The 13496-nt window shown below is 58.4% G+C and overlaps 1 protein-coding gene across 7 annotated transcripts in view; it reads left to right on the top strand.

Moving 5' to 3' along the window:
* LLGL2 (LLGL scribble cell polarity complex component 2) overlaps nucleotides 1-13496 on the top strand; it is a 33109-nt gene that overhangs the window by 6548 nt on the left and 13065 nt on the right. For all 7 annotated transcript variants that reach the window (XM_059048041.2, XM_067020898.1, XM_067020901.1 and 4 more), the window contains 2 exons: nucleotides 3895-3981; nucleotides 4575-4667. In XM_059048041.2, the coding sequence (XP_058904024.1) occupies nucleotides 4593-4667 (75 nt within the window). In that variant the 5' untranslated portion in view covers nucleotides 3895-3981; nucleotides 4575-4592. The remainder of the gene's footprint in view (nucleotides 1-3894; nucleotides 3982-4574; nucleotides 4668-13496) is intronic.

Genomic DNA, 13496 nt, shown 5'->3' with positions numbered 1-13496 from the left:
GCCACGGGTTGTGCTCTAGCCAGGTGGCACCCTCAGCGCAGGAAGCCGGGACCCCCGGAGCTCCTTCCTTCCCCAGTCTTTGCCTCAGACCCTTCTTGGCGTCAGACATGGGGGGCCCCTCAGCCTGGGGGGCCCCTGAACTCTCTTGCCCCACATCCCTCGCAGTAAAAGCGGCATTGAAGCATACAGCACCTGAGAGCTTGCCAGCCCCTCCCAGGCCTTCCTGTTGAAGCTCACAGCCGCCCCACCGGTCACAGCCTGCAAAGTAGTAACATCCTTTCGCCCCGGGGCCCAGGGCCCCTGAAGCCTGAGGTCACACAGCTGGTTCCACCCACCTGTCTGCTCCCTGCCTCTGTGCCCATTTGGTGTCCGTAGCCGTGGGCGGGGCGGGGAGGTGGTCGGCGGCAGGAGCGATCCTCCAGCAGGACTGAGTGCCAACTGTGAGCGCAGAGCCGCCCGCACACCTGACCACCACCTGGGCCCCTCCCATGTGATCCGCTTATTTCCCCTGCCTGGGAGGCAGATAAACAGAAAGAAGAAAAAGCATCACCAGTAATCCTATAACCCTTCCACTGTGTTGTCGACTTACGTAAATATTTTGAATAGATTCTGCCTGTCTCTTGGATACATTGGACATACGTTTCCATGGCCATCGTCTCCTGCCCTTTTCATGACTGTACCCTTTCCATCCTCGGACTGAGCACCCTTCACCTGCCCCCTGTTGTTGGCCGCTTAGGTTGCTTCTGATTTTTCGTAGCAGCTTAATGACCAGCACGACAAGGCGGGGGAGACCGTCCACAGAGCTAGACGAGTGCCCGAGTCCACAGTGGTTTTAGGCATCATTTTAGCATAAGGCACAGTCGAGCTCTGAGGGCGCACGGTGAGTGTGGTCCAGAGGGGCTCGGGGGGAGACGATTTGGGGAAGGTGATTTTTTTTGTATGCTGCTTGAGGGGGCAAGGTTATTTCAGAGAGAAACGTGGAGACAAAAGCACGGAGACCACAGTGAATGGGGCTGGTGCGGGGGCTGAGGAGGTGGACACGGGGCCAAGCAGCGGGGGACATGGGGTGGGGGAGGGGAGGGCCGACCACATCAGGCCCCTGCCCAGGACCGTCAGGGGGTTCCCAGTAGAGTCAAACCGAAGCTCTTCGTTGTGGCCCACCAGGCCCCCCTTCCGACCCCCGTCATCCCTCCTTGTTGCCCCCGCCCAGCCCCTCGTGGCACGTGGAGCCCGCTCCAGCTGCCTGACACGCCCTGCCCCAGTCCTCCCGTGGCTGACCACTTCCTACCATTCAGGACTGGGCGGAGGTATCATCACCTCTGTTCGTTCATTCAGCGTGCGCACGTTGGAGTGGAGGCGAGGGAGGGAGCTCGTGTGTATCTGGAGGAAAAGAACCCCAGGCGGAAGGGACGGCAGATGCGCAGACCAGGCTCGGGAAGGCTCACCAAACCCTGGTCACTCTATCTGAGCTGCTTCCCTTATTTTCTCGTACGCTCTGAGCTTTCTCTGAAGCCACCCCGCTGACTGATTTGTGTACCTCTCAGTCATCGCCCTGCCCTGCGAGGATGTAAGCTTGGAGGAGCCGAGCTGTGGTGCTTGAGCCCTGGCTGTGGGTCCCAAGCCCTGGGCTCTTTCCCTTACATGTCCCCGCCCCCGTCAGGAGTGGGTTGAGTAGGTAGGATCTGTTCCACACCGGGAAGCTCCAGGCCCAGGTTCCTGAAGCTTCTCCGCAGAGAACCTCTTGCCTGGGGTGAGTGGAGCTGAGGGTTTGCTTGGAGGTAAGTCCAGCCAGTCCCAGACCTGTCTGCCTTCAAGAAGGGATGGCACTTTTTTATGCCTTGACGTGGGCAGTTTTTCTGTACCGGGAGCTACACTGAAGGTCCTGGCTCCGTCGCCCCAGGCCAGTGGGGTTCCAGCCCCCGGCTGGAATGAGTGGCAGGTCCAGGCAAGGGCCCCCGGCCCTGCCCAGCCAGACCTCACCAGAGGCCAGGACCCACGCTGCTTGCCTGGCTCTGAGCTGCAGGCACGTGGGAGTGTGTGTGTGTGTGCATGTGTCTGCGCCTTTGGACTGCACGGCTGTAACTAGGCATCCTCTGTCCTGTCTGTGCGTCCTCTGCTGCCTCCCAGAGCCCTAAGATTGGGGAATTCGCCACACCTGGGGTCAAGTCTCCGTTCCGTTGGTACCTGCTTAGGGACTTGGATGAGTTGCCCGGCTTCTGTGGTCTTCTTTCCATGTCTGCCACGTGGGGATGTGCCACTCACCTTCCAGGGAGGCTTCTGGAAGGAGAACGAACATCCAGGATGAGGTTTAGGTGCACCTTGTTCGAACGCACAAAGGTTTGGCTCAGTGCCTGCTAGGCAGCAGGGGCTCCAAGGGGCAGCCGGGTGGATGGAGTGCCCGCCCTCCATCCCCCACCGAGTGGGGCTTTCTCCCACCCAGCTCCGCACCCTGTCTCCCTCCCTCCTACCTGCACGTCTGCCCCTGGGACTGTGCCGTGTCACCCTTGAGCCTGTGTGGGTCCTTGGCACAGACAGCCCTGTGCCCTCTTGCCCCCACCCCGCAGCCTGAGAGGGTCCCCAGGGCAGAGCCCAGGGTGGCCTCTCCCTGGAGTCTGCAGGCCTGTTTCCTCCTCCAGGGCGTCCCTCCCAGCTTCCTCTGGCTTCTGACCCAGTGACCTGGGCCGGGAGAGGGAGAGGGGGCATCGCCAGGAGCCTGGGGTGGCAGATTGATGAGCTGGCGCTACCCTCCCCCATGGCTGGAATGCGAGGCCACCAGCCCAGCTGTTTGTCCAGGAGGCCGAGGTCGCTGCAGGCCCCGAGTCTGTTTTCACTCCCAGGCCCAGGAGCCTCCGGGACTTTCCCGTGTTTGTTCCCTGAACCCACTGCGGGGCCTCGGGTCAAGCGAGCACCTGGGAGTTTCCCGACTACCTGCTGTTCCTTGGCGAAGTGGGGCTCCCCGTTCTGCTCTGGCTCCCCCAAAACGTGAAGGCACAGACCTCTACTCTCCAACCCTCTCACAAGTGGTGGCCTTTTTGGTGTCCCCAGAAGGTGAGGGGCTCAGAGGGCTGGTCTCCGCCCGTTCCCTGCTGGAGATGTTTGGATTGCCCTGGGACATGCGAACACACGTGCCTGCCAGGGTCCATTCGTATGCAAAGTCCTGGCCTGATGGTTAATTTTTGTCACCTTTCAAGAAGCCAGAAACTTCAGGGCATCCTTCGGGTCTCAGCTTAACTACCTTCTTCTCACGTAGGACACTCCGCTGCCGCCCAGTCTGGGCCGGGTGCCCCTGTGCCTCCCCGTCACAGGGCACTCGGCACTGTGCACCGTCCTGTCTTTACCTGCCCCTACCCCAGAGTGAGCTCCTCCAGGGCAGGGGCTGGCTCTGCCTCCTTCCTTTACAGCGTCAGGCGCGAGTGGAGCCATTTCCGGGGTGGGCCTGAGCCCCTGAGTTCCCGAGCACGGGCCTTGGTGTCCTGTGGCCAGTGGGAGGTTGTGCTCCTGGAAGCCGGAATCTGGAGCACATGTGATCCCACCCCCTTCCCCCAAGGATGAGCCAGAAATAGTTCCCCTTGGATTGGGAATGCATTCTATGGTGGGAGGACAGTTTGGGGGCCTTCAGCTGGTTTCTTTATTGGGAGCAGATTTCTTCCCCTGATTAGTCTCCGTTGGGCCCATGGGAAAGGGAGCCTTTCCGAGCACACCCCATCAGAGCCCAGGGGACTGGAACTGGAGAGCCAGAGCTGAGGGTGGGAGGTGGGGCAGCCTGGAAGCCTGGGCTTCCAGAGAGAGACCCCCCAGCAGCCGTGGGGGCGGACCCAGCTCCACCGTGGGCCCCGGCTGTGGGGTGGGATGGGCCAGCACCCCCCGACTGTGCTCTGCACCTCAATCACTCAGGTTCCGGACGGCTGTGGCGGGGGGAGCAGCCTAAGCCCAGAGTCGCCGGAGAGCCTTCCCTGAAGTTAGAAGGAAGAATCTGCCCAGGTGTGCTGACCCCACCGCCCCCGCCCCCGCCCCCCACCCCCCCGAGGAAGTTCTGCTGGGCCCTGGCCTGGAGTTGTCGGGGCATTTCCCCTCCCCCGCCGGGGTTCTGATCTGGGAGCCCAGGTGGACAGCCTTTGCATTCCCACCTTCCAGCCGCCTCTGGAGACAGAGGCTTGTGAAGTTGCCCGTTCTGTTTAGCCAGAGTTTTATGGTTTTTCAGAAAACAGGTTAACAATTAAGCTTTAAAACCTCAGAGCCTCTGGCCCTCCTTGTTCCCGTAAAGCCGGGCTAAATGGCTTCCTCCCCCAGCTTCTCCTGTTGGCTTTATTAGGCCACAGGTGGCGGGGGGCAAGCGTCAGAGCATTAACCAGCTCCGGCCTCCAGGCCCAGAGCTCCCTCCGGTTTCCTCTCAGGGAACGGCGCTCCGCAGCTGGGGCGTGAGGCGTGGGGAAGCCGAGGGTGAAGCTGGCCGGGCCCGGGGGCGGCCGCCTGCCGTGCTTGGGGAGAGGCTGCCTGAGCTGGGCGAGCGGCTCTGGCTCTGGGGCGCCGGGACTTCTTTGCCCGGTGCTCAGCAGCTGCCCCCCTTTCCCCAGGGGGCTGCACGCAGCAAGATGAGGAGGTTCCTGAGGCCGGGACATGACCCTGCGAGGGAGAGGCTCAAGCGGGACCTCTTCCAGTTTAACAAGGTAAGGGGAGGGGAGGGCCAGCCCTGCGCTTATGGCAAGCACGAAGGTGTCACGTGCCCAGGGGATTCCATGGCAGTCCAGTGGTTAGGACACCACGCTCTCAGTGCCGAGGGCGCGGGTTCGATCCCTGGTTGGAGAACTAAGATTCCGCAAGCTGCGCCGCGTGGCCGAACAAACAAACGAAAGGTATCGCCCTCCCCACAGTCTGGGGGCTGGCGCTGGGGTCGCTTTTACCTGGACTAAGGTACTTACTTGGCGCTGCCTGCTATGCCTCCTGGGAATTGGATTTTGGAGATGGGGTCTGACGGGATGCCCAGGAGTCGGCTCTCCTTGTCCCATGTCTCTCGCTGGCTGTGTGACCTCTGCAGGTCACCCCGCCTCTTCCAGCCTAGGTTTCCCCACCTGTAAAATGGAGATAAAACAACCTGTCCTGCCTCCCTCCTCAGGGGGTTATGGAGGAGGCCTAGGGCCGGGAAAGGTGAAAGTGCATTGAACCCTGCAGAGTATAACAATGTTCCTGTGATGCCAGTTTCCTTGGAGCCCTGGGGCCACAGGCCATGGCCCCTCCCTCCTCAAATTACCCTCAAAGGAAAATACAGCTTTCCCTGCAGGCAGAACACATGATTCCTTCTGGCTGGCTCTAGGCCTGGGGGAGTGGGGAGAGGCACCTGGGAGAAGGTGCCGGGGTTGGCATTTGACCACCCCAACTCCACACCTGCTCCTAAGGCCCCCCCAAGCGGGTGTCCCCTTCCCCACGATCATGGGGCTTCCCTGGGGGCTGGCCTGTAAAGGGGAAGGAACACAGGGTGGTTTATTAGCTCCTTGAGGCCATCTAGCAATCCGCAGCCAGCCGGTTCAGGGTAATTAGCTCCTCTCACCTCTGCTTTGATCTAGGCCCTGGGCCTCCGTGCCCGAGCTCCCCTCCACCCTGGGAGGTGGACTGCAAGAAGGGGGGCAGCAAGATGCTCTTCCCCCCAGGGGTCCCGCGAGCCCTCCGGGACATGCTGGCGGGTGGGCTTCAAATCCAGCTTAGCCACTTAGAAGCTGGGTGACCCTGTGCCCATCGCCCACTGCATAGGCTTTTGCTATGAGGATTACGCGGAATGAGATCGTTGAAGTGCTAGGCACAGTGGTCCGGGAGTGTCAGGCGCTGTTTTCGGGGCTTCCTGCCTCCCAGGGAGAGAGAGAGCTCCCCGGGGCTTGTTCAAGGCGAGTCAGGGTCCCAACCTGCTCTGCCGGTTTCCTCTGATTTTCTTGACCTGTGGCTGAGAGGCTACTGCCTCTGGGATCAGGGCTTCCCTAAATGAACACCTCCTCCCACCAGGGGAAGGAAGCTGTGGGCATGGCTTTGGGGCCTTGGGATGTGGGCGCGCGTATGTTATGAATGGGGGATCTCTGGGCCCCGGTGGCCTGCCATCCTCACTTCCAAGGGAGCAGCCCATGGGTGTTGGGTGTGGGTTTCAGAACCTCAGCATCCGCCACGGCACCTGGGTGACCCCTGTCGCCTTCCAGTGCCCCTGATGATGCTGGGATCTCACACCCCAAAAACGTGGCCAATTCCAGTGGAAACCGGATAGACAGGCTCAGTGAAGAGGGATGAACCCCCGCCCCAAGTTCCAACTGCGCAGCAGCAGGGTGGGGCTGGGGTGGGGCTGGGGCAGAAGAATCATGCCCTTCCCCCCGCCGCACCCCCTCCCGCCCCCCGGCCCAGTGCCCCCAAACTAGACTGCCCCACCCCCAGGCCTGGCTGGGGAGGGGGAGGGGAGGCTCCTGGAATTCCTTCTTCTTCCCATTCACTTCCGAGAAGCATGCATTGAGTACCTACACAGCCCAGCGCTGGGGCTTTGGGAACCTCAGACAAGACCTTTGCCCTCCAGGACATTTATAGTCTGGAGGAAGGAAGGGGGCTGATGGTCTAAAATTCCACTTCCTGGGAGGGGAATGTCTTGGGGGGTGGGGTGGGGAGGGGAGGGGCTTAGACTCATCTCATCTAGGTTCTGGGTGAATGGTGGAGCCCGAAGGGTTGGGCTTGGAGGGTGAGTCCAGATCCTGGAAGGTTTGGGAGCCTCGGTGGTCCTACCCACGCCAGCCCTGCCCCGGCCCCCTGGCTGTGAGGTCAGCTGTGGGATCAAGGGAGGCCGGAACCTGGGAATCTGGGTCTGACACACACCGGAGCCTGGTGAGTTTTGAGCAGGGGAGTTGTGAGAGATCTCATTTATGACTTAGAGGAGGTAACGGTGGGACCTTTTTTTTTTTTTTTCCCCCTTTCAGTCAGGAGCAGGTAAGCTCAGAGCACTCAGGAAACGTTACATTGAGTGACTGGGGCCCAGCAGTGGGGGTGGGGCTCAGGGCTTGACCGCTGACATGTGGGGCCTTTGGGGCCCCCACTGAGTGGTGAGGCTGTCGAGCTGCATCCCTCGCCCTGCCTCCCCAAGAAGTGACAACCAAAGATGTTCCAGACACTGCCCAGTGTCCCCTGGCCAGTAAAACAGCCCCTGGTTGAGAGCTATTTAGGGCGAGAGGTTGATGAAACCTGGTGATAGACGGAGCGTAGGAGGGAAGGGAGGTGGGTGTCCTGCATCCTGGCTGGGCAGTGGTGCCACCCACTGGGTTGGGGAGCCCAGGAGGGGCGAGGAGCAGGGTTGAGGAAAGTGATACATTCGATGTGGACAGAATAGCAGCAGTGATGACCATCCACTTACCCGGAGGCAGTCTTGCCCAGGGGTGGGTGGTGCCACCCTCGGCACCTGACTGCCTGGGCTCACCAGCTGGGTGGCCTGGGACAGGTTACTCACGTCTAAGCGGAGAGGGTGACAGAAGCCACCCACAGTGTTGGTGTGCGGGTTAGAGTTAATGTATGAGTTGAAGGGCCTGAGTGGCTAGTGGTTCCAGTATCAGCACAGCTCTGTGAATGTTATCTGGCCCGAGGTTCAGTTTGGAGAATCTTGGCACCCTCAGGCGAGGGCGGGTCCCAGCAGACAGTGGGATACGCAGAGCTGGAGCTCTGAGCCTCACGCCGGGGGAAGCAGGCAGTGTCCGTCCCGGAAGTGCAGGGCGGTGAAGTGGGACGGTGGCACTATCATAGGCCAGTCCAAGGGGCTTGCAGACACCGGCTGGGCCTCTCCCTCCAGTACCTTCTGGCCAAACTCCTTGACACCCACACCAAGCGAGGTGCCTCAGAGAGAGCAGGGACGTGGCCCCTGGGGGGCCGAGAGCAGCATGTCCTGTTTCTTCAGCTTCGGTACCTGGGAAGGAGCTGTGTCTGTGGACAGATGCTCTGAACCCCCTGCTGGGGACTGATTGTCCGAGGGGCAGCTCCGGTTCACCAAAGGCTCCGTGCCAAGCAGCAAAGGGGCCAGGTGGTGCAGTGGTTGGGGCGGGGACCCTGGAGCCACGCGGCCTGGGTCTGGATGCCAGATGCGGTGCTTCCTCACCGAGTGACTGCAGAAACGTTACTTAACCTCCCTGCTCCTCAGTTTCCTCATCTGTAAAGTGGGCGTTAGAATCACCCCTACACCCAGATTGGTGGGCTGAGTGAGTTAAATTGCTTTGAATGGCACCCACCCACAGCTGATGCCCTACAGGGTCTGCCTCGCCTTCGCCTCAGCTTCCTGACGACTCACACGTGGGCGCTGTTCCCGCTCTGCAGGTGAGGAAACTGAGGCCTCCAGGCTTGCACAGCCCGAGTACCTGCAGGGGGCACCGGCTGGGGATGCGGCGGCAGGTTCCATCTGCCCACAGCCGTGTGGCCTCAGGGTGCGGCCTTCCGTCTCTTCACCTGTGCCGGGTGCCGGGTCCTCAGGCCTGTTGGGAAGACAGAGAGGTCAGCTGGCCGTGCCAGCAGGGCAACTGAGGACCAAATGAGGGGACCGCGGGGCCCACTGGGCGCCTCAGGGGGGAGGAAGTGACTCCGAGGGGACAAGGGGACGGGGACTCAGGCTCATGTTAAATTAAAACCCCTTCCTTGAAAATACCCTCAAGGCCCTGCCTCCCCTGGTGAAACCCGCTGGCCGCCCTTCCTGCCTGGGCCACCCTCCCCCACCCCAGGCCCTGAACAAACAGTGTGTTCCTGACCAGCTGCCCCGTCCTGGGCCAGGCGGATCGGTCTTGGCTTTTGCATGGCTGGGCCCCTGGTGTCAGGTGACAGCCGCACAGGGAGGGCCAGGTTGCTGCCACCGCCAGGAATCTGGGCTGACCACACCCAGTACGAGGCAGTGCCTCCCTGTCCCCCCAGCCCACCCCCTGCGCACCCTCCCACCCCGTGCCCCTGGGCAGCCTTCCTTCCCGCGCCCGCCCAGCAAGTGCTAGGGACTCCTCAGCCCTCGATCTTGGACAGGGTCCCCCCTTGCCCACAAAGGGCTCCCTCGCCCTCAGACAAACTACCTTTGCCCTCTCCCTTCCGGGAACCTGAAATGGGGTCCCGGAGCCGGTGTGAGACAGACGGGCTTTTCTCTCTCTCCCACACCGGGCTAATGTTGCAGTTTGGCGGCTCCTAGAAATCTCTCCTTTCCCACTCTCTGTCAAAAGAGTTCATTGTTCTCTCTTCCCTTGGCAGAGGTCACCTGAGCCAGGTAGCAGGGTGGGGGCAGTGCCAGGTAGGCTGGATGCTGAGCTCAGGAGGTAGGGGAGGACACCCCCACTTTGGTCAGCCTCCTAGCCTGAACCTGAGCTGGAGGCGGCTGGGGTCTCTGGCTGGGAGGGCCGGCCCTGGAACCCGGGCCCGCTGTCCTGGGTGGAGGGCTGATGGGAATCGCTGTGTGCCTTGGAAGTCCACAGCAGGACCCCCCCCTGGGGCTGAGCACCTCCTGTGCCCCGGGGGCTGCTTTCTTTAAGAGAGGTCAGATGCCTTCTATGCTCCGGGGTCCTGGAACTGTGCCTAAACCCTAAACCAGCCTGGAGGGGTCCCTGTCCACGTGGACCTGCTGCTCCAGTGGGGGGAACCACGTCTTAAAAGGCTGTTAAGAGTCGGAGGGAGGGGGATCCAGGGGATGGGAAGGGCGCCCCACCTTGGGAGGCGGCCGGAGTGCAGGCAGAGGGGCCTCGTGGAAACTTCCTGCTTCCCCAGGCTTCTCGGGCCCTGGGTGTCCAGCTCCCCCCTGTTCCCCTCAATTAACTGACCTCTGTTCTCTCCCGGTATCCAAATCACTCCCTTCCTCATTCCCAGCAAGACCCCCTGGGCCTCTCGTCACTGGCCTGGGGTCCCCACGCCTCCTTGCTCGACCAGTTCCCTGAGCTCATGACTGGCTTTACCTCATCGTATCATGTTGCCTCATTCAGAGATTGTGGGTCTTATTTGCATGTTGAAGCAGGGTTGCTTCCCCCCCCTCCCCCGCCGCCCCCCTTCCCCAGACCTGGGGACTCCCCTGTCACCACACTATTTACATTTGAATCCACCCTCTTGGGCCCAGCCAGTTAGGGTCACCATGAAGTTCCCTCCCCTTATTTTGTTTTTGAGGGAGCCTTGGTCAACTTGGAGAAGATGCCCTGAGGGGTACGAGGGAATGTGGGAGGACCTTTGAAGGAAGGCAAGGCTCGTGTGCGCCGTGAGGCCAGCTGAGCCCTCCGGCCGAGGTCAGGTGGTTGTCCTGAGGCTCCTCCCCTTGGAGCCAAGGACGGCCCCCCGCTGCGTGCAGTCATTAGCAGCATCCCCATTACCGCCCGTGAAATGAGGCAAAGCAGCTAGTCCAAGCCCGGTCACCTTTTAAGTGGTACTGGGGATTCTAAGTTTCATGGGCCTGACTCAGTTCCTGTTCTTTCTAAACCAGCCTGTGGAGAAGAAGGTGGTTCGGGAGTTAGGGGTGGCGTAGTGTCCTCCGGACCCTGAAGAAATGAGGGATGAGTATGGGTGACTGAACGATGGGCCTGACCTTTGTCTCCCTCTAGGTTAGGGAAGAGAGCTGATCCGCAGCAGGTGTGACTCAGGTGAGATGTTAGGAGAGCTTCCTGCCAGTGAGTTTGATAGGATAACGTGTGGCCTGTGCACCTGACAAAAAGCTGCAGACTGTTTCCTCTGTGGCTTGACTTTTCTGCTGATGCCCAAGGTAAAAATGTCTAGGGTAGCACCTCGGTCCCACAGGAATATAATAGGAGACATAGGTAATTTAAAATGTTGTAGAAGCGCATTATAAAATTTTTTAAACAAGTAACATTATTTTGATAACATATTCTGTTTAATCCAGTATATCCAAAATATTATTGTTTCGACATGTAGTCAATAGATACTAGATTTTTTTCTTAGTAATTTTTTTTTTAATACAAAGGTACATTTTTTACTTACAGCACATCTCAATTCGGCCATTAAATTTTCTTTAGGAATATGTGATCTATATTTAGAGTTTGGAAGATTTACAGTTGAAAAAGGAGTTTCAAAGCTTTGGTCTGCCTGACTCCAGCCCCTGTTCCTTTGGAACCCAAGAACATACCTGGGAAGTTTTCTAATTACTGAGTTAAGGGTCTATCCTTGAATTTAAGTTAATGGAAATTAAATAAAATTAAAAGTTCAGTTCCTTTGTGGCACTTGCCACATTGCAGGTGCTCAGGGTCTACACACGGCTTGTGGCTGTTATACTGGGCATCAGGGTTTGGGCGCCTGCTGGCCACCAGGCTCCTCCTGCTGGGTGTTTCCCCCAGAGTCCTCCAAATTCCAGACACTGTGATCCTGAGTTGCGGCTGCTGGGAATGATGGGAGAACTTTGTCATCCCAGGAACCTTCTCTGGAGCTTGGGCCTCTGACTTCCCAAGACCCCAGCAGCCTGGGGCCAGCCGAGGCCTAGTGGGGGCTCCTGGGGAAGCTCGTCCCACACACCAAGTCACGAGCCCTGCCCTCCTTTTCCTGGGAAATGTTTACATTCCAGATACCCTGCTATCTCCCCAAGGCTTTTCCAGGCTCTGCATTTTTTACATAGCTGAACAGGAACCTGGGGGGCCAGGCCGGCCGGGGAGGACTCCTGCTGGCTTGCTGCTGCCCTCCCAGCTGACCCTTCCAGGTACAGCCATTTGCAGGGCAGACTGTGTTCCTGGCAGAGAACCAAGCCTGCGGGGGCCCTCACACCTACGTGTCCCCAGAATAGGCACTCTTTGGAGCTCTCATCCCGGGGCCAGCCCCAGCACAGGGCCCCCTTCCGCGAGCCACTGGCCTGGATGGGCAGGCGTGCAGCAAAGCAGTTGGGTCTGCTAAGCTGTCGCTCCAGCTGTCACCAGGACTTATCTCTTTCTGCTCCTTGGAGGCCAAGTGAAGCCCAGAGTAGAGCCTTGGGCCTAAGGAGAGCTGGCTCATTGGGGCACCCTTTTTCTGCAGGGCAGTCTCCATGGTTTAAAAAAAAACACACAAAACTTTGAAATCGGTGGCTGGCATCCTCTGTCCTGCTGGAATCTATAGCTCTACAGGTTCAGTATCCCCTGGCGGGGGATGGCGGGGGGCAGTGGGGTTAGCTGACTGAGAAACAACCTGAAAACCTTCCCGAAGACGGTTTGTCAATCTCAGTCTCTAGTGCTTCCATCCATACCTCTTTAACCTGTAATTCCACCCCTGGGACACCTGCCTAAGGAAATACTGAGTTGCAGGCAGAGATAGGAGCCCAAGAATAGTCATCGATGCAACTGGAAATTACAAAACCTCTAAAAACAAAGTAAATGTTCAATAACAGAGGCCTGGTGAGTTAGGGCACCTCCCCCCGAGGAACATTCTTTTAAAAGTCGTATTAGGGAGTTCCTTGGTGGTCTAGTGGTTAGGACTCGGCACTGCCTGTGGGCCGGGTTCAATCCCTGGTTGGCAAACTGAGATCCCGCAAGCCATACCGTGCGATGAAAAAAAAAAAAGTCGTTTTATTGCTTTTAACAGCCTGGGCTGGCTATGGGTGGAAAGACAGACCACAGAGCTGTGTGTCTGTATGTATATTCATGTGGCATGGTCCCAGTTAGGTCTCTGGGGGGTTTTTTGGTCCTTTCCTATATGTTTTTATTTTATTTTATTCATATTTTTTATTTAAAACATTAAACAATTATATATATACATATATATAATTTTTTTTTTTTTTTTGGCCATACCGCGCTGCATGCAGGATCTTAGTTCAGGGATTGAACCTTCACCCCCTGCAGTGGAAGCGCCGAATCTTAACTACTGGACCACCAGGGAAGTCCCAAAATCTAAAAAAAATTTTAACACCCTTCCCCACTGGTAATCACTAGTTTGTTTGCTATATACTGTGGGTCTGCTTCTTTTTTGTTATATTCACTAGTTTGTTGTATTTTTTAGATCCCACATACAAGTGATATCATACAGCATTTGTCTTTCTCTGAGGTGTCTGTTTTTAAGTATAGGCCCATACACGCTTACAGTTGGATACACACCCTTGCTAGGAAGAAGGGTTACTCCAGTTGTGGGAGTGTGGGTGATTTTTGTCTTCTTTTTCAAACTCCTTTATATGTTCCAAGTTTTCTACAATGTGTATTATTTCTATAATAAGAACTGAGCCAAAGCATGTGTCTGCAACAACACTCCAGAAGCTTCCTCCCTGGGAAGATGGTGGAAGAGAACTCATAGTGGCAACGAGGCACCTGAGACAGAGCAGATGTTCAGTGCTGGAGGAGCCTCGGGTGGCCCAGAGTCGGGAAGGGCAGCTGTGGGTTCCGTCGGACCCCAGGGGCCCGCCTGGAGCTGCAGTGCGGCTGGGCTTCCTGAGCCACCTGGTGCCTCCCCTGTGCCAGCCCCCCAGAGCTTCCCCCCGCACCCCTGTAGGAGGGCTGGGTGGGTGGCCCACAGTTTGGGTGGTGGAGGAACCAGGTCAGAGTTCCTGGAGAGCAAGGGGCCAGGACGGTGTCCCGGGAGAA

The sequence above is a fragment of the Kogia breviceps genome, chromosome 19, assembly GCF_026419965.1.
Source record: "Kogia breviceps isolate mKogBre1 chromosome 19, mKogBre1 haplotype 1, whole genome shotgun sequence".
NCBI classification, from domain to species: Eukaryota; Metazoa; Chordata; class Mammalia; order Artiodactyla; family Physeteridae; genus Kogia; species Kogia breviceps.
This window is presented reverse-complemented; position numbering and strand designations above follow the sequence as displayed.